Source organism: Schistocerca cancellata, chromosome 3 (genome assembly GCF_023864275.1).
Source record: "Schistocerca cancellata isolate TAMUIC-IGC-003103 chromosome 3, iqSchCanc2.1, whole genome shotgun sequence".
NCBI classification, from domain to species: domain Eukaryota; kingdom Metazoa; phylum Arthropoda; class Insecta; order Orthoptera; family Acrididae; genus Schistocerca; species Schistocerca cancellata.
The window spans coordinates 150,325,816-150,347,853 of NC_064628.1; the positions used below are offsets into that span (position 1 = coordinate 150,325,816).

Genomic DNA, 22,038 nt, shown 5'->3' on the forward strand with positions numbered 1-22,038 from the left:
TCGTCTTTAACTGCTGTCCAGCCATTTTTAAACCTTGTGAACCATTTGTAACACCGAGTACGGCTTAAGCACTTCCTGCACCATTTGGTGTGTTTCTGTAAAGGTTTCCTTGAGTTTCATGCAAAATTTAATGCAGATACTTTTCTCCTGTAACTCTGCCATCTCGAAATTGTGCGACACAGCGTTCTTGTCAATACAACACTGAACAATGACTAACAGACACACAAAATGCAGGTGTGTGCAGGGATGCCAACTGCACTTTACTCCAACACACATTGGCATGAAATTATGAGTCTTCCGGAACTTTCTTGAGCAGACCTCGTATATTCCTCCTGAAAAGAACCTGACACTTAAGTGGGGATCCAGCTGCCTCAATTCTCATTCTGTCTTCCTCACCAAAAATTTCAGCATTCAAATGTGTTTATGCTTTCTTGTGCTGAAAGAGAATGGCAAAGAGACAGTGACAGTGGGAGAGAGAAAAGTTAGTGCCAGTAGGTGAGAAGAAAGTGGAGACAGTGATAGTAACAGAGAGAAACTATCAGTGAAGTCAGTGAAAAAGAGAGAGAGAGAGAGAGAGAGAGAGAGAGAGAGAGAGAGAGAGAGAGAGAGAGAGAGAGAGAGAACAGGGACAGGAAAAAAAACCAAGAGAGATGCATAAAGATAGGAGTAGGAGGAAAAGAGAGAGGAGACAGTGAAAATGAAAAGAGAAATGTGGGGTGCCATACATAGGCTTTGGGGGTATCTGGACCCTCCCAGACTGGCGAACTTTAACATCCATACATGTAGGGAAGGGTGCATTTTGGACCAAAATTTTAAGCATATGGGCGTAGGGGAAAAGATAAGTTGTCTTAAGTAACAGAGCAGACAGTTTTAGTGGCGTGGCTGAAAGCTGATATGGCTTACAAATTTACAGGTTAGGCTTCAGGTGCTACTCAATAATGAACTAATGTAAAATGTAAGTAAATATAAGTATACTCCATTTCGTTTTATTATTTAATTTGCTTTCATTTACTTGCACTTCACTTTAAAACAAAAGGCTAAGTATTGTAACAAATTCTACATTGACAAGAGGTCTGGTGCCAGTAACACTATGATAAGGAGTGATCCTCCCTCACCCGCTCCATGGTGTGTCCACATATTTCAGTAAATAGACGTCAGCCCACTTGCATATAGGCCACCATGAGTCATACATACAGCTTGGAGCATATTGTAACCTACTTGCCTATAACACTGTCAGTGGTACATTGCAAGCATTTCGTTCAAGAAATGTTTGAGTCATAGTATCAGAGTCTAGTTGACTTGTCAAATTATATTCAGTTTCCAAGGATCACAAATCTGTGTGATGTTCATGTGTAATTGATATGAGACAACCTTTAACATGAGTCAGAGTGCTGAAAGACCTTTCTGCTTCAGCCACAGTCACTAGAAGAGCATAAAAAATGTGCATACATGCATATATATTTGGAAACAATCATAGAATTTTAAGCTCGTGCATCTCATTCAATAGTTCTGATGGTTCCAAAATAATGTATTCAAAGTTTGAAGTATGAGTTTTTTCAGATATTTAATTTCTTCTTCTAAATATGTATTCTGTGATAAATAACTTGCATGCCTCAATGACCCGATGATTGTCAGTCATCTTTAAGTATTTTTCATAACCCCAAATGTTTCGTCTAATATTTGCTCTGTCTCTAATCAGGTTTTCAAGTTAGACGCTAGATTGTCCTGAAAGGTTTGAAATACATTTATCTTGAATAAATTTTCTGAATTCACATCTTCGCTTCATTCCTGGCCTCAGTATGAAATGATTTCCTCTTTCTAGTGCGTAGCTCTGGAAATTCGGCATTGGTATTAACTGCATTGGCAACAACTTTAGATCAGGGAGAATGGCATCTCAATTTTTGCAAAGATGTAATAAGGTCTCGGAGCATCTTACCACAAAGTCATTGGTTGTGTTTGGAGTTTATAGTAATATGTTTCTGTAGTCAATTGGTACCAGCAACCTTTAGCTAAACTGATGCCATGATTAAACATCTGAATGATAACAAAGAATCCAGAACACCCCATACCACAGAGCATGTTTCAGCTGACAAATTTAACTTAGTTTCAACAGCAATATCTGTATTGGATGAGCTGCTGTTGGTACTACAGTGTCAACCTAAAGCATTCCAACAGGTATCAGACATAGAATACAAAGAACTTCCAACTCTGTTTCAGAACAGATGTACTGCTACTGAAAAGGTTGTAAAGAAGTTGCATCACTCCAAAAAAAGTATCTGCTTCATAACAGCTCTTGGCTGCATGTACTTGACTTAAGCCTATGAAAACCACACGGAAAATTTTGCAAGATGATTTCAATGAAAACAAATGTGTCTTAGCTCCTTTATAAGACCATCTAATATTACTTCACTTACCACAAATTTGTTCGCAGCATTCACTGCATGGAATTGAGTGTTTCGCAAGTGTTGATGGAATTGAATGTCCGTAGTAACCCTAATTTTTTGATGACAATCTACAAATTCCAAAAACCTAACTTCATTCATGAAGTAAATATAATGCAGGATAAATGTTGTGTGGTCAATATGATTTGAGTCAGGAGTTGCAGTGACAGTAATTGAATAATACTTCTCATTTTCTCTCATTTCCAAGATGGCACCCCTGACATGATGGGCACAACTAAGAAATAAATTTATTCTGAGTATCACTTGAGAGATAATGTATTTGTAAACACTTTCCAGATCTTGTCGGTCTCTGACCTTGCTAATGTATTTTGCAAGAACTGGATCCTAGTGACACAAGAGCTCTAACATTCCAAGGAAATTTTCATTATTTGGCTCTCCAGTTTTCAGAGCTGAACCTCAGAAGGCCAATATTCTTTGACCAAGAAATAATGTCACATCAAGTCACATGAGAGTTCCCATGTAAGTTGGCTATTTTACGGACTAACAGAAGAAGAAGAGTAATGGTAATTCTTTCTTCCGAGCATCAGCAAGGGAAATGTACACCTTTAATGTCATTTCATTTCTTCAGTTTCATGATTCTTCCAGAAGAACTGTATACAAATAGAAATGTTTTATGTTGTGTGTACTCCTGAATGCAAAATATTTTCTGTACACTCATTTTCATTTAAAATCACCTTGTGATGGAATTGGAAGTGCCTTATCTTTGAATGTTGTTGGCAGACCTGCTAAATTATAATGATGTTTCTCACAGCTGATTCTGTGAAAGCTAGTTGGGAAAATGTTTTGGTAGGATTTCCAACAGCATTTAAAGAAAGTGTATTTTTTGAGTCCATTTCACAGTAGTTATAGTGCATGATGTCTGAAGAAAGTGTTGCGTATTCAAGATCAAACATGAAATAGAATTGTATGGATTGGCCTGTACGGTTGATTTTTGCCAACTTAGGATGCTGATGGATCGGAACCCTTGAGCCTTGAGAGATTTGGGCACTGGGAATGATGCCATTTTCCTTTGAAAGGAAGTGTAGTATTTTCTTGCCCTCTCCAAGATTATGCCCTGCCTTTGGTGACCTCATTGTTGATGGAATGTTAAACCCTTACATTCCTTCCAAAATTGAATTGAAAAATATAATGGAAATTTATGTTTAAAGACAATTTTGTTCATCTGCCGTGAATAGTTAAAAACAGTTATTTTCTTAAATAAATTCGTGTAAAGTTTAGAATCATTAATATCATTGTTATGGTAAATGTATGAGTATGTTCTGCTGTTTTATTATAAGAGGCAGCATTGCTTGAAATACGATGTCTTAATTACAGTGTCTTGTGATTTAGAATTGTTTTTTGTATTTCTTACTATGACATTTCTAAATAAAAGGCATGTGAGCGATCAGCTTTTGGAGAGGAATGTTACTGTGTTAAATTATTATCAGCAGTTACTTTGTAGATGTACACAGTAGTAGGATAGCACAGTAGTATGTCTCAACTCAACAGAACTTCACTATCCAGAAATGCTAGTAATGGTGGCAGTTGATGGTAGGCTGAATACATTATGAGTGTGCTTATCGAAAATAGATTGTAATTTTTTAGAAGCCTAATTAAGCATATGCATCTCATTGTAAAAGAATCAAACAATGGAAAGAGACTGTAGACGTGTGTGCAAGTTGCGTTTGCGTGAGTGTGTGTAAGCATGTTTGTATGTGTGTCTATTGCTGACAAAGACCTTAATGGCAGAAAGCTATAATTGTGTGAATATTTTTGCTGTGCCTATCACGACTCAGCATCTCTGCTGTATGATGAGTAGCAAGTTTCCTTCTCTAATATCATTGTAAAAGAATGTATTCAAAAAGACATCACATTGCAACATGTGCTGGGCATCCACAGTTTGGCTGCAATCAAAGACACAGATATTGCATCTTGCTCATTCTACATTTGACTGCCATTCCAATGCCCAGTGCAAGGTCACACGACATCCCAATCACGTGAGATGTCTAACTATTGCCATACTGATATGAGAACCATCTCTCTGTCACTGTGGCTATCTTTATTCATGAGTGTATTTTATGTACAAATAATGACAGTATTATGAAAAGGATAGATTGCTGCCCACAATATAAATTCACGATACTGTTATTATCCCACCCTGGATTTTCCATTGTTCAATTATGTACAAATAAGCTGTTCTCCATGAGTCCAGTGAGTCACAGTTAGTTTTCTTTCCTCATCCTCATCATGACAGTATTTATTTAGTGTTGGTTGATACACATTCCCTGTTTTCTTCAGATAGTTAATTATAACACAAGTTTTAAGAAGGGATGTGTATCATAACTTTAAAATTCAGTGATGCAACAGTTTTTGTAGTTTGGTGTTTTTTCACTTGCCAAGTGATGTGTGATATGACCGGTACACACATGTAACTGCTGTCCCTATAACCCAAACTTGGTGTAGTTATGGAAATATATGTAGTAGCCCAAACTTGGATTAGTTATGGAAATACATGTACTAATCAAAGAGGAGTATGCTGCAGTTATGTTTTATCTGGGAAACAAAATATATTCATTCTTAAATTCTACAGAAAAGAAATCAGAATTGGACAGAAGCATTTGTACAACTATTGAATCTCTTCACTTCAGACTTTTAGACACTGTTGGTCCCTTAATGACACTAGCATACCTGCTAACTTTCCCGCTTTAGGCAAGAGACATTTGATTTTCCACAATTTCTCCTCCCTCCCGATTTTTCCATAATTTCTCCAAATTTTTAGTCAATTATCATCAAACCTAATACATTTGTTATGAAAACCCATGATTTCCCGTTTTTTGGGCAGTGGTCGGAAGTCCCTTACCTACTGTTTCTAATCGACATACATATCAATGTTTATAGAAAGCTGGATGTCACATGCGACCTGTATATCAGTTGCTATTTTTCCTCATATCCGTGCATTTTGTAGAATGTATACTTTTACTGTTAAGTGTTGTGCTCGTGTGTGTGTGTGTGTGTGTGTGTGTGTGTGTGTGTGTGTGTGTGTGTGTGTGTGTGTGTGTTGTCACTGTGCTTAATTGAAGTCGCTTGTTATTCAGTATTTTTACAATAGGTATAAGTCTTTAGAGTGGGTGATTAAGAATGTTATTTTGTTATCAGAGTCCCTGAAAGTCTATATTTTTGTGTAAACAGCTATGTCAAATGCATGTTATTCACCCTGTAATTTATATTATATTATTTTGATTTGGTGTTCTGTTCCTCATTCTGGCAAAAAAATGTGACGCTCTTCTCCTGAGGCAATATTCAGAACATTTTCCAACTTTATTGAGTCTAGTAAACATCCGTTCTTTGCATTTTGTACTCTCAACTGATGTGACATTTGTGTGTCATGAGATGGACAAATTATCTTTCAGAGCCTGTGGAAATAATAAAAGCACTGAGAAAACATTACTTGTATGAACAACAACAATAATAATAATAATAATAATAATAATAAAACTCGCGGAGGCCCGGGAAAAGAATGGGCCTCCGGTATGTTCTGCCAGTCGTAAAAGGCGACGACAAGAATAGGGCTAACCCCCCTATTAGTGTGATTACTTGGTTCAGGACAGAACTAAAGAAGCCTCGGACAAGCGCCATCATGGTCGGGGACGACGCTTGAACCCTATGCCCGCCCACAATGGTAACGACACTGCTAGCCAACTGGAAAATGATTTACAACCAAATAGAGGTGTTTTGCAGGATATGCTTCCTGCAACCACCCTAGAAGGAAAACAAAGACAGAGGATGAGATGGTCAGATGAAGTTAATCGACACCTCATGTTCTGTTATTACCAAGCAACAAACCTAGGAACCAACACAACTGGATCTGTAGATCACAAGTATACACAACATTTATTACCAGATACCCAGAATTAAAATTTTTAACAGAACAACGACTAGCTGATCAGATCTGTGTAATAATAAAAAATAACAGGATACCCCAGTCAGAATTAGAAAACATCAAACAACAAGTGCAACAAATACTGGAACAAAATAATGTGCAATCGGAAGAAGAAGAAAATACAGTAATGGACTCAAACATCGCAGAGCAAACAAACAAAGAACAACACGCATCAATTAAACAGAGGAAAACGACATCTTAAGACAGCCACCAGAACAAGCACAAATAGAACACGAAGTGACACAGATGTTAGATATAGAAGAAAAATTTCAGCTGACATATATAGAATACAAAGACACAAATACAGACATTAGACCATTCTTGCATAGACCACCAAATAACTCACAAGTCGAAACAACAATAACAACTATCAACACAATCATACACAACAAAATAAATGAAAATACAACTATGGAAGAGTTACAACTACTGGTTTATGTAGGAGCACTCACTACACTAAATATACACACTAGTCAGAGATCAGAACCAACCAACACACAGAAGAAACCCACAAAACCAGCATGGCAACACAGGCTACAGATCAGAATAGAAAAACTGAGAAAAGACATCGGACAGCTAACACAATTTATAAGAAATGAAATATCAGACAAAAGACGAAAAAGGTTAGGTAAAATCTCACAACAAGAAGCAATAGAGCAATTAGATGAAAAGAAACAGAAATTACAAGCATTGGCCAAACAACTTAGAAGATACAAAAAAAGTGAAAATAGAAGGAAACAAAACCAAACATTCAACACAAACCAAAAGAAATTTTACCAGACAATAGATAACACACACATTAAAATAGACAATCCACCAAACATAACAGACATGGAACACTTCTGGAGCAACATATGGTCAAACCCAGTACAACATAACAGGCATGCACGGTGGATACAAGCAGAAACAGACTCATACAAGATGATACCACAAATGCCTGAAATGATAATTTTGCAACATGAAGTCACCCGAGCAATTAATTCTACGCACAATTGGAAAGCCCCTGGAAATGATAAAATAGCAAATTTCTGGCTAAAGAAGTTCACCTCAACACATTCACATTTAACTAAATTATTTAACAGTTACATTGCAGACCCATACACATTCCCTGATACACTTACACATGGAATAACCTATCTGAAACCTAAAGATCAAGCAGACACAGCAAACCCAGCTAAATATCGCCCCATAACATGCCTACCAACAATATACAAAATATTAACTTCAGTCATTACACAGAAATTAATGACACATACAACATAGAACAAAATTATAAATGAAGAACAAAAAGGCTGCTGCAAAGGAGCACGAGGATGTAAAGAGCAACTGATAATAGATACAGAGGTGACATATCAAGCTAAAACTAAACAAAGGTCTCTACACTATGCATACATTGATTACCAAAAAGCTTTTGATAGTGTACCCCACTCACGGTTACTGCAGATATTGGAAATATACAAAGTAGATCCTAAATTGATACAGTTCCTAAACATAGTTATGAAAAACTGGAAAACCACACTTAATATCCAAACAAACTTTAATAATATCACATCACAGCCAATACAGATTAAGCGTGGAATATACCAAGGAGACTTATTAAGTCATTTCTGGTTCTGCCTTGCTCTGAACCCACTATCCAACATGCTAAATAATACAAATTATGGATATAATATTACTGGAACATACAAAGTCACACATTTGCTGTACATGGATGATCTAAAACTACTGGCAGCAACCAATCAACAACTCAACCAATTACTAAAGATAACAGAAGTATTCAGCAATGATATAAATATGGCTTTTGGAACAGACAAATGTAAGAAAAATAGCATAGTCAAGGGAAAACACACTAAACAAGAAGATTACATATTGAATAACCACAGTGACTCCATAGAAGCGATGGAAAAAAACAGATGCCTATAAATATCTAGGATACAGACAAAAATTAGGAATAGATAATACAAATATTAAAGAAGAACTAAAAGAAAAATATAGACGAAGACCAACAAAAATACTGAAAACAGAATTGACAGCAAGAAACAAGACAAAAGCTAAAAATACTTATGCTATACCAATATTGACCTACTCATTTGGAGTAGTGAAATGGAGTAACACAGACCTAGAAGCACTCAATACACTTACATGATCACAATGCCACAAATATAGAATACATCACATACATTCAGCAACAGAAAGATTCACATTAAGCAGAAAGGAAGGAGGAAGGGGATTCATCGACATAAAAAACCTACATTATGGACAGGTAGACAATTTAAGGAAATTATTTCTAGAACGAGCAGAAACTAGCAAAATACACAAAGCAATCACTCATATAAATACATCGGCTACACCACTGCAATTTCATAACCACTTCTACGACCCTTTAGATCACATAACATTAACAGATACGAAGAAAGTAAATTGGAAAAAGAAAACACTACATGGCAAGCATCCGTATCATCTAACACAGCCACACATCGATCAAGACGCATCCAACACATGCCTAAGAAAAGGCAATATATACAGTGAGACGGAAGGATTCATGATTGCAATACAGGATCAAACAATAAACACCAGATATTACAGCAAGCATATTATTAAAGATCCCAATACCACAACAGATAAATGCAGACATTGCAAACAACAAATAGAAACGGTAGATCACATCACAAGTGGATGTACAATACTAGCAAATACAGAATACCCCAGAAGACATGACATTGTAGCAAAAATAATACATCAACAGCTTGCCTTACAACATAAACTTATAAAACAACACGTTCCCACATACAAGTATGCACCACAAAATGTACTGTAGAATGATGAATACAAATTATACTGGAACAGAACCATTATAACAGATAAAACAACACCACATAACAAACCTGACATCATACTCACCAATAAAAAGAAGAAATTAACACAACTAATCGAAATATCCATGCCCAATACAACAAATATACAAAAGAAAACAGGAGAAAAAATTGAAAAATACATCCAACTGGCTGAGGAAGTCAAGGACATGTGGCATCAGGATAAAGTTGACATTATACCAATTATACTATCAACCACAGGAGTCATACCACACAATATCCACCAGTACATCAATACAATACAGCTACATCCAAACCTATATATACAACTACAGAAATCCGTAATTATTGATACATGTTCAATCACCCGAAAGTTCCTAAATGCAATATAACATATACCGTACAGTTAAAAGGAAGTGATGCTTGATCAAGGTCCACGTCACTTTCCATTTTTAACCAGACTTAACGTCTGAGAAAGTAAAGAAATAATAATAATAATAATAATAATAATAATAATAATAATAATAATAATAATAACAGGTATTGGGTGTTAAAAGTGGAAGTGATGGAGTGATAAGTGCTGAATGATTGAAGTGTTATAATAGAAATAAATCGTTGGTTAACTGTTTTCAGTTACATGTTTTTATGCACAACACTCCAGTCCACTATAGGTAATTGGTTGCGTTTCCCTTATTTTACATATCAAATTTTGGGTATGAAATTTCCTGGCAGATGAAATTGTGTGCCAGACCAAGACTTGAACTCAATACCTTTGCCTTTTGTGGGGTGTGCTGTACTGACTGAGCAACCCAAGCACACTTAAGAATCATCCTCACAGCTTCAGTTCTACCATACCTCGTCTCCTACCTTCCAAACTTTACAGAAACTCTTCTGCCAAATTTTGGGTAGTTCCAGTGTTTTTATTCACTTTTTTTTTAGCCATGATATAGCTTTGTAATGTCATAGGGAAAGATTCATCTCAGTTGTCTCAATATTTCACTGAAAATGAGCCATAGTTTTCGGTCATTCGTACCTCCCAATTTTTAAAACTGAATCTCCAGGTTTTTTGTTTTTTAAAGTTGGTAGGTTTGCACAAGTAATGTAAATCATAAATGTTTCTTGGTATCCTTTGCCAGTATTTTTATGGACATTTAAATTACCTCATTCAGATAGAATGATGATACATCAGTTTCTCAAATATCGACATCTGTATCTACATACATACTTAGCAAACCGCCATAGAGTGCATGTGGAGAGTACCTTGTACTATTGCTAATCATTCCCTTTCCTGTTCCATTAACAAATGAAACTAGGGACAAACTAATGTCTGTATGTTTCCATATGAGTCCTGATTTCTCATATCTTGTCTTTGTAGTCCCTATGTGAGATGTATGTTGATGGCGGTAAGATTGTTCTGCAGTCTGTCATAAATGCTGGTTCTCTAAGGGTTCAATGGTGTTTTGTGAAAAGAATATCTTCTTTCCTCTAGATATTCCCATTTCAGTTTGTAGAGTATTTCTAATGCTGCTGTATTACTTCAGTGTTTTACTTTAATCTGACCTGGTGGAGATCCCAAACACTCCAGCAGTACTCAAGAATGAGTCGCAGAAGTATTCATACATTGTCTCCTTTAAAGATGAGCTACACTTTCCTAGACTTCTCCCAATAAGCTGAAGTTGACCATTCTTCTTCCCTACAACTGACATTATGTGCTTGTTCCATTTCATATCACTTGGCAGTGTTTCACTTAGATATTTAATCAGTGTGATTGTGTCAAGCAGCACATCCCTGATACTGTATTCAAATATTATAGGATTGTTTTTCCTACTCGCCTTTATTAATTTACATTTTTGTCTTAAGGCTGCATTCATCAAACCAAAGTCAAATTCTCTCCAAGTCATCCTGTTTGTGGTCATTCAATGATGACACTGTCTCATCCACTATGGTGTCTTCAGTAAACAGTTACAGATTGCTGCTCACCTTATCTGTATGCTCTGACCCTTAACTACATGCAGTTTGGCACTGTCACACACTTTCTGGAAGTCTAGGAATATTTAATCCGCCTGTTGGCTTCGTCTGTGGTTCTTAGGGTATCATGCGCGAAAAGGGCAATGCGAGTTTTGCATGCATGATTGTTTCTAAATCTGTATTGATTTGTGTATAGCAGCTTCTCTCTCGAGGAAATTGATTGTTTGCAAACTCAAAATATGCTCAAGAATTCTGCAGCAAATACATCAAACATGGGAATGCTATGGTTCAGGATGTCCGCCTCTGTAGCTGAGTGGTCAGCATGGCTGGCTGCCAGGTATTCTTCATTCATGGGATGAGTGGTATGGGGTGCACTCAGCCTCGTGAAACCAACAGAGGAGCTACTCACCCAATCAGAAGTAGTTCTAAGGTCAAGAAACCTGACACTGACTAGGAGAGCAGTGGTGTGACTACATCCAATGATGCTGTTGACAAAGGATGAGATGTTGGTCAGTCGGGACCGACTGACCTGTCTAGGGCCAGAACATGGAACTTTACTACAATATTTACTATATGCCAGAATGTGTGTTGAAACTTTCTCCATTGTAGTTTGTGTTGAAATGCAAACATGCCAAAAGTGTGTGTAAGTGAAACACTTGTAATTTTTCAGATTGATCGCAAAGTGTGGGATATTGAGCTGAACATCTCTGCCCCACAAATTATATTCTTGGAACATTTCTGTGACAAAAATGCACTCATGATTGTTGTGGACTTTGGCAAATTCCACTTCAGTAATAGAGCTGACCTGCCAAGAGCAAGCATTAATGCCAGCCAGAACAAAGAAAGTGATGAAGAAGGTAAGAGTTGATGTAAGTGTAGCTATGAACTCAATTGGGAAGTTTTTTGTAATTTACTGCTTCACTCTTTAACTGCAGTAGTTGACTGACAATACTTATCATGATATGAAATGAATTGATCAAAATTGTTGACAACATTGAATTCTAGTTGATGAAACGTGGTAGTTTTCTCCTCCATTTAGAAGACTGGAAGACTATGCACTACATTGTTGTTGTAGGCAGGGAATAAATTTCTTTTGTCCTCACATTTTGTTTTGTTACTGTATTCTCTGGCTGTTAATGGTCTCTTGAGCAGTGTGGTTGCTACAAGTTAGGGTTCCTTGGGAGTTCCAATTGTGTATAGAGTACAGGAAAAAGACTCCTTAAATGCCTCTGTGCATGCTGTAATTAGTCTAATCCTTTATCCACAGTCCTTCTAGGAATGGTGCATAGGGGGCTGAAGAATATTTGTATTTACTGTGGCTAATAGTGTTTCTTGAAATTTTGTAAACATGCTTTTGTTTGATAACAGGCTTCTGTCATCAAGCGTTTGGCAGATGCTCTCCCATGATTAAAAAGAACCTGTGACTATTATTGTTGCCCTTTTTATGTGTGTGTTAAATATACTCTTTTATTCCTATTGACTGCATTTTCCTGCATCTTACCAACAGAGCGAAGCATGCAACATCCCATACCTATAGTAGTGTGCCCTTTAGATATCGGCTGCATGATGCATTCTGCAGAGAGAGCGAGAGAAAGAGAGAGAGAGAGAGAGAGAGAGAGAGAGAGAGAGAGAGATAATGCTTTATGGTGTCACCATTGTGCACTCTCTGACCCATGCCTCATCCTCTAGATGTTACCTACCCTGATAACTGGCAAGTCTGAGCAACTGTTTCAGCTCCCGACTCTCTCTAGTAGAATTTAGGTGCTGTAAAAACTACCTTGTTCCATCTACATCTACATCTACATCCATACTCCGCAAGCCACCTGACGGTGTGTGGCGGAGGGTACCTTGAGTATCTCTATCGGTTCTCCATTCTATTCTCGTATTGTTCGTGGAAAGAAGGATTGTCGGTATGCCTCTGTGTGGGCTCTAATCTCTCTTATTTTATCCTCATGGTCTCTTCGCGAGATATACGTAGGAGGGAGTAATATACTGCTTGACTCCTCGGTGAAGGTATGTTCTCGAAACTTTAACAAAAGCCCGTACCGAGCTACTGAGCGTCTCTCCTGCAGAGTCTTCTACTGGAGTTTATCTATCATCTCCGTAATGCTTTCGCGATCCTGTAACGAAGCGCGCTGCTCTCCGTTGGTTCTTCTCTATCTCTTCTATCAACCCTATCTGGTACGGATCCCACACTGCTGATCAGTATTCAAGCAGTGGGCGAACAATCGTACTGTAACGTACTTCCTTTGTTTTCGGATTGCATTTCCTTAGGATTCTTCCAATGAATCTCAGTCTGGCACCTGCTTTACCGACGATCAACTTTATGTGATCATTCCATTTTAATCACTCCTAATGCGTACTCCCAGATAATTTATGGATTTAACTGCTTCCAATTGCTGACCCGCTATATTGTAGCTAAATGATATGGAATCTTTCTTTCTATGTATTCGCAGCATATTAAACTTGTCTATATTGAGATTCAATTGCCATTCCCTGCACCGTGAGCCAATTCGCAGCAGATCCTCCTGCATTTCAGTACAATTTTCCTTTGTTACAACCTCTCGATATACCACAGAATCATCCGCAAAAAGCCTCAGTGTACTTCTGATGTCATCCACAAGGTCATTTATGTATATTTTGAATAGCAACGGTCCTACGACACTCCCCTGCGGCACACCTGAAATCACTCTTACTTCGGAAGACTTCTCTCCATTGAGACTGACATGCTGCGTTCTGTTATCTAGGAACTCATCAATCCAATCACACAATTGGTCTGATAGGCCATATGCTTTTACTTTGTTCATTAAACGACCTTGGGGAACTGTATCGAACGCCTTGCGTAAGTCAAGAAACACGGCATCTACCTGGGAACCCGTGTCAATGGCATTCTGAGTCTCGTGGGCGACTAGCGCGAGCTGGGATTCACACAATCGTCTTTTTCGAAATCCATGCTGATTCCTACAGAGTAGATTTCTAGTCTCCAGAAAAGTCGTTATACCCGAACATAATACGTGTTCCAAAATTCTACAACTGATAGACGTTGGAGATGTAGGTCTACAGTTCTGCACATCTGTTCGACATCCCTTCTTGAAAACGGGGATGGCCTGTGCCCATTTCCAGTCCTTTGGAACGCTACGCTTTTCTAGAGACTTACGGTACACCGCTGCAAGAAGGGGGGGGGGGGGGGGGCAAGTTCCGTCGCGTACTCTCTGTAAAATCGAACTGGTATCCCATCAGGTCCAACGGCCTTTACTCTTTTGAGCGATTTTAATTGTTTCTCTGTCCCTCTGTCATCTATTGCGATATCTACCATTTTGTCACCTGTGCGACAATCTAGAGAAGGAAATACAGTGCAGTCTTCCTCTGTGAAACAACTTTGGAAAAAGACATTTAGTATTTCGGCCTTTAGTCTGTCATCCTCTGTTTCAGTACCGTTTTGGTCACAGAGTGTCTGGACATTTTGTTTTGATCCACCTACCTCTTTGACATAAGACCAAAATTTCTTAGGATTTTCTGCCAAATCAGTACATAGAACTTTACTTTCGAATTCATTGATCGCCTCTCGCATAGCCCTCCTCGCACTACATTTCGCTTCGTGTAGTTTTTGTTTGTCTGCAAGGCTTTGGCTATGTTTATGTTTGCTGTGAAGTTCCCTTTGCTTCCGCAGCAGTTTTCTAACTCGTTTGTTGTACCACGGTGGCTCTATTCCATCTCTTACGATCTTGCTTGGCACATACTCATTCAACGCATATTGTAGGATGGTTCTTCACGTGTTGTGGGTGCGCCGCTTGGATTTGCCTGCAGTGCTATGGACGTCTGATTGTTTCCTGAGCTGCCGACCTATCACTGCTGTGGACTAGATACTTCCACATCTCGGTGAAAAAAAAAGCTTCTAGTATACATCATGCAACATATGTGCCTCAATGCATGCTAACATATGCAGAAAACTTCGTCTTTTTTTAAAGTAATTTATGAGACATGACGACTCTCATGACCACATGATTCTCGATACGCGAGTACGTGAGAGGGCGCGTCGCGCGTGATCGTCCTTAGGATGTAAAACTGAAAAACTTGAGATCGAAATGAGATATATTTCTGCTCTCAATTTCAAATAAAATTTCAATATGTTATCAACATTTCATTGACTGCATTGTATGAGCTGAGACCTATCATGCGCAATGCTTTCTTATCCGTGCAAAATCTTTAAAATTTCGCCCAATATTTTATTTAATTTGATGTTGCATAGTAACTGTGATACGTAACGGAGAGAAATTCAGTCCTTTATCAAGTGGAGATATCTGACTGTCAAATGTGCAAAAACAATTTTTTCTCAGCTAATGATTTTCTTAAAAGTGGATGGTAAGTGATTCATAGCAGCCAGCAAGTCCACATGGACGGAATTGAGCGCTTCGCGCCTGACCGCCTGTACAACCTAGTATCTCGAGAACGAAATAAGATATACGGTGTGTGATTCAAAAGTTTCAAGACTTAACTGAGAACTAGAAATTTATAGGACATTTAAGTACAGCCGACTAAAAGTCATCAAAATATGATGCTTCAGCATCAACACAGCGCTGCCAGTGCGTCTTCCACTGTTTGTAGCCCTTCTGGAAGACCTCGGGCGTCATGCTGTCAAGGGCTCTCTTCGAAGCCTGCTGGATGGCGTCGATGGTGTCAGGTCGCTTCCCTTTTAGGCCTGTCTTGATTCGAGGGAAGATGAAAAAGTCACTTGGAGCCAAGTCGGGGCTGTAGGGTGGCTGCGGCAGTGTTGTCACGTTGAACTTGACCAAAACTTCGGCAGCGGCGAGCGACGTGTGAGCGGGCACGTTGTCGTGGTGGAGAATCCAACCGCCCTTGATCGCCGGGCAGACGCAGTGAACTCGATCCCTCAATAGGCGGAGCACTCACACTAAGACGATGGTCACTGTTTAAAAGTTCCCGCACTCTCCTCACATTTGGATCCGTTCGGCTTGATGATGGCCTCCCAGAGCAGTCGTCAACGTTCCCTCGGCCATCTTTGAAACGTTTATGCCACATGAAAATCATTGCACGGGACATGGTTTCTTCTTGAAAGGCCTCTTGAATCATACCGAGAGTCTCCGTGGTGGTTTTGTTCCGTCACATGCAAAACTTAAATCTTACCATAATACTTGTGGTGTTTGCTTTTTGCCATCCATAATTAACACTACAGTATCTAATTAAACATCAGTGTATCTAAACTAACATGAAAATCAATGCTAAATATTGTATGCGCACCTTGAAATGCATTCTGCAGGCAGACATGTCAGAATGATACTCTCAGCTGGATTGTAACTTGGTACACTGCTTCTTGCCACTGCACATCACCTCATCACCCACCTTTTTGTGTGCACCCTATTATAGTACTGAGTCTATGTGATAGTTTCATTTCATACCCCTGAAAAGTGTTCCACCCATGTGTTAATATGAGTTGACTGAACCTAGTCGTGACTCGTTGATGATGTTCTCAAAGTATATTAATTTTCTGAGTTTCGTGAAGTACACAAGTTTACTTTTCTGATCATTGTAAACAGTCTTTACAACACTTGGTATCTTACTAAAATTTGATGAATATTTCTGCAACTTTGTTTCTGACAGTACTTAGTTATATGTAACTGCATCATCTGCAAAAAGACTGAGGTTGCAATTAATATTGCCTGCCATTTCATTAATGGGTACACATGTGTGACAGCATGTGCTAGTTAATAATGTTCCAAAACATTGTACATAACAATGGGATTTTTCCAGGTCTCATTCCTCGGATTCTATTGGTGATAGAAAGGTAGGGTCAGGTTTTCTGTGTAGCCCTAACAGAAGGAGCGTCATACTGTAACTGCCCTACAATACAGAGTCAAATTTTCAATATTACACAGTTCTTCCAGCATAGGCAAACGGAGAAAATTGGTTGGTTCTTTTTGCATTGTATGTGGTCTATCGTGCGCCTTAAGGAGTTTCTTGAGGCGCCATTTAGTTCATGAGCATTTGCTGAAAAATGTGAAAAACATGGCTTTTGTGTACTGAAAGTGAGCTGTTTTTCTAAGATGGCAATGTGCAACAAATAGCTGAAATTCTTCAGATATATTCCTAAGAACTGGATCTCAAACAACCTTGAAAATTTTCGTGATATCTTTGTCCATTTCAGAAATATAGTGGGTTCAAAGTTACCCTACTTGAACACACAAAATATACATGTAAAATAGGGTATGAGGTGAAAACGTAATTTATAAAGTGACTTAGCATGGAAAAATATGCTGTAAATAGCCTCCTTTATCATCAGAAGGGTTAGGGGAACTCCATGTTGTAGCACTGAAGCACATGAAAAATTTTTGTGCGTGTAAAATCTGGTCTGAGGTGTAAAATTAGTTTTGTGTTATTTTAATTTCATGTAAGTAAACTATCAAAATTTTACTGGCCCATAAAGTTCTTTTTATATGAGTGATATGCCCTGCTGTAGCAGGAAAAACAAGGGAACTAGCAGAAAAATGCTTCTATCGGAGCACAAAAAGGGAAATCTGCTCCTGTTAAAAAAAAAACTCCAGCTGTAAGGTGGGGTACCAGTTGCGTTATTCTGCCTTTGTCAGCACCTTTAAGATTTTTCCTGAAAATTTTGGCTCTTGAACGTATTTGCAGTTTTATGATGAGAAAGGAGGAGACTTTTGCATTGTGAAGGAGATATAAAAGTAATAAACACTGGAAGAGAGTAGACAATGGCTGTGATGTAGAAAGAGCAGAGGAAGCAATGGGAGTATGATAGAAAGAGAGGGATGTAGTGCCTGTGGAACATAGTTGACAGTGACTGAACAGTGAAGCAGACACTGCCAGTGGGAGAGGGAAAAAAGGAGGAGAAAGCGGAAGTGGATGAGAGCCAGTGGTAATGAGAGACAGAGTCTATGACAATGACAGTGGGGAGGAGAGAGATAGTGACAGTGAGAAGAGACAGCAGCAGTGGGAAGGAATGAAGAAGATAGCAGTTGTAAGAGATAGAGCAAGAGGAGATAGTAACAGTGAGAGGAGACAGTATTAGTAGGATAGAACAAAGGGGACTGTGGCTCTGATGCAGGAGACAATGGCATAGACACACAAAGAAATGATAACAGTGAGTTGGTTAAATGAGGGAGTGTGAATGGCATACAGGAGTGGATGGGAATGAGCGATTTACAGCGATGGACTAGTGAGTGTGAACGAGTAACAGTTATGGGAGCTTGAGTGAGTGAGAGGTGAGTTACATGTTGAAAACAGTGTGAATATATTCATATGCCAAAATGTTTGGGAAAAGTTTTGAGGATGCTGAGGAAGGCAGAACGAGGCAGCTGACACCCCACTTTTCAGTCAGTCTTTCAAACAGAGCACGTGGTACACTGAGTCGAAATAGTTTCTGAAAGTTAAGAAATGCTGCATTCAGCTGATTGCCAAAGTTTTCAGGTTGTCATGTGAGAAAAGTGAAAGTTGTGTTTCACGTGATGAATACTTTTGGAATCCATTATGATTGGTGTGGAAGAGATCATACTGTACAAGATACCATTATGTTTGAGCTCAGATTATGTTCTGATTCTACAACAGATGTATGTCAATGATATTGGACGGTAGTTTTATCGATCAGTTCAGCTACCCTTTTTGTAAATGGATGTGACCCGTGCTTTCTTCCAGTAACAGTTTTTGTTCAAGGCACATACAGTATCCAACTCAGTTGCCATTTTTATATAGGATCTGGCAGGGATTCATCGGGTCTTGGAAGCTTGTTTAATTTTAGCGATTTTAGCTACATCTCAGCTCTAGTGACACTAAAATGGGTATCACTCATCCTTGCAGTGGTGCAAGAAGTAAACCAGGGCTGTACTTTGGTATTTTCCATTACAAACAAGCATCTGAAAGCAGGGTTCAACATTCCTGTTTTTGCTTTGCCTCAATTTCTGATCCTGTGACATACACGAGTATCTGGATACTAACTTTGGTACCATATACAGCCTTTATGTATGAGCAGTATTTATTCAGATTTTGTGAGGTATATTTCAATAAGATTTGGCGAAGGTAGTCATTAAAGGCTTCTTGCATTGCCGTCCTAACAACCAAACATATTTCATTTACCATCTCTGCACCTGGAGCCCTAATTTTTGTTTTACACCTCTTATACAGTAATCACCCCCCCCCCCCCCCCCCCCCCTCTTCATTGTAGACCATGGAGGATTTCTCCCTGGTCAACTATTATTTTAAACTTGTGCCACAGCTCTACATATTCCTGCCCAAAGATAAATGTTTTGAGTTTTTCTTTGAGATATGATGTGACTGCCTCTTTATTTTGCTTATTGAATGTGAAAGTTTCCCTACTTGCTTTTGCCACCCTTTGTGCTTCAGTATTGATTATTGATACAAATGCCTCATGATCATTGAGAATGTCCGTTTTATAACTAACAGCAAAGAGGTCAGTTTTATTTGTTGCATTAGATGTAATTTATTTCCATCATGAGTAGTCTTCTGAGCTATGTGTTTCAGGAAGTTTATAGAGAAGGTATTTAGTAATATTCTGCAGTATGTTTTGTCTGTCCTACCACTAATGAAACTGTAATCATCCCAGTCACTTGTTGAATGATTTAAGTCTTCTCCAGTGATGACAGAATGATTGGGGTTTTCTTTAATGTTTTTGATTACATCTGAAGGTGAGCCCAGTGATAGGTACAAAGATCCAATTGAAAGTTTATCTTCACCCTTCAAACCGAGATTTGCTTGAACAGTCTTGTGTGTAGTTTCCATTTGTCTTGGAGGATTTTAAGTTTAACTGCTGTAACAAATGCAATGCTATATTTTGCCATTAGCCTGTCTAATTGATACACAGATCTACTCCAAAAATCTCACTTTTGTCAATTTCAGGGATAGTCATATATCTTCACTAAGTGTTATACGAGCTCCATTGCTTTTTTGGACTGCTTTGAACTCTGTGCAGTTGATCACTTGCAATTTAATAATTTCATCTGAGGGAGACATTTCTTTGGGTCTTATATTAATACTTTGGAGTCTCCTACAGCTGCCATTGTATGGATTACATTCATAAACACTAAGTTTACATAACAGTTGCAGAATGTTGATAACTGTGTTAGAACAATAAGTGAGCAGAAAAAAGTGAAAATTTTGTAGTAATCGCACAAGTTCCTACACAAGTGTGCATATTTGTCACACTTTTATGTTTCATAAAGTGCACAACCTTCTTTTCTTGTCGTTAAGTGTTAGTTGCCACTATTGCACCAGGCTGATACTTTTCTGAAATCTAACTGGATATTACTAAAACTCTGAGACAGAACCTCCAGGTAGATAACTGCAACCTACATGAAAAGTTTGAGATTGCAATATTATCTTCTAAGTCATTGATGTATAAAATGAACAACAGTGATATGCTTTCTGGGGGAAACTAGATAGTTCTTCAGTTGGTGTTGACTCTCCATCCAGGATAAATAACTGTGTCACGCTGTCATGAAATTTTCTATTCATTTGCAAATCTGGTTAGATAGTCTGAGGGGATATATTGTATTTAGAAAGTGTGAATGTGTTTCTGAATCAATAACTTTTCAAAAGTTTTGAAACAGTTATATGTTTGGCCACTATCTGGATGAACAGTTTGTTGCTTTCATGCCTACAAAAGGCTCTACATAATTTATAACAAAGTTGACATATAACAAAGGTGTTTTAAAGGGGCCTTGCACCTGTCTCAATACTGCAATACAGTGCGCTTGGTGAGTGTGCTTTACTCTCTCACGTATGGTTGAGTCTTTCGGGAGGTTGAGAGTGTAGGCCCTATAATGGCAAAAGAATGGGAATGGGATTGGCATTGAAATAAAAGAACACCAATATAATTTGTAGGTAAAGAGGATACCAGGTAGATAATGAGGGGAGTACTCACTACAGCTGATTGTTGGTGTTGGTTATAGAGTTATGAATGTGGGAAAATCCAAGTTACCCTGATTCTTCTGGCTCTTATTTATGTGTGTATCTGCCACAGAATGCCTGTTCTGTACAGTCATTGGTTACCTAGTTCTAAACAGGTATTCAATACAATGTTCATATATTTACAATATCATTGATAATGATTGTGTACCTTCTCGACATATTTCAAGTTGTACAAAATAAGTTCATTCTTTACTTTTAACAGTAAAATAATTGCATCACATTTATTGTTCAGTGTTTATCTATGTTATTACACTGTGTTTAGTGCTGCACCCAAACTTACTTAGTACAACCGGTGCCCCAAAATATCAATATTTGTGTAATATCAATATTTGCATACATATATGAAAAATATATTGTTCTACTACTAGCTTATTAAAAAAAAGTGAGCAATTTCATACCACAGATACAGTACTTACAAATTGGGAATAATATTAAGATTACAAATAATGGTGATCCTTATAAACCTTGCTGTATAACGCACCAGTATTGTCACAGGTATGAGATATTACATTCATCCACTTGGCTTCAAGAATAACAGAAACTGTTAACCAAACTTAAGCATTCAACAGAAATAAGAGCTCCTAAAAAGTTCCTTTTGCAAGCCAGTGTCCAAAGCAAAAATATAATTATCTAGGTTTTTTGGTAAGACAATTGGTAGTATGCAGCATTTACCATATTCAGCGTCAAACTTACACTAAAGGATATTAGTTTCGGTCTTTCTAATTTATAGTTCCTTTGACATTACAGGCATCCAACACTATAGAGAGAAAGCAGTGCAACTTGACCAGTTAGTGAAAAGGTTCACTGAATAAAACATAGAATTCATTAACGATTCTTCTTTAATCATTGCTAAGTTCATTCTGTGACTGTACCACAATGAGAATTTGCAGTAGTTTTGCAGTTAGAATATAAAGTAATA

The 22,038-nt window shown here is 38.0% G+C and overlaps 1 protein-coding gene across 1 annotated transcript in view; it reads left to right on the forward strand.

Moving 5' to 3' along the window:
• Nucleotides 1-22,038, forward strand: part of LOC126174771 (intermembrane lipid transfer protein VPS13D) — a 531,199-nt gene that overhangs the window by 66,795 nt on the left and 442,366 nt on the right. The window contains 1 exon segment of the mRNA XM_049921112.1: nucleotides 11,833-12,019. Coding sequence (XP_049777069.1) covers nucleotides 11,833-12,019 — 187 coding nt within the window.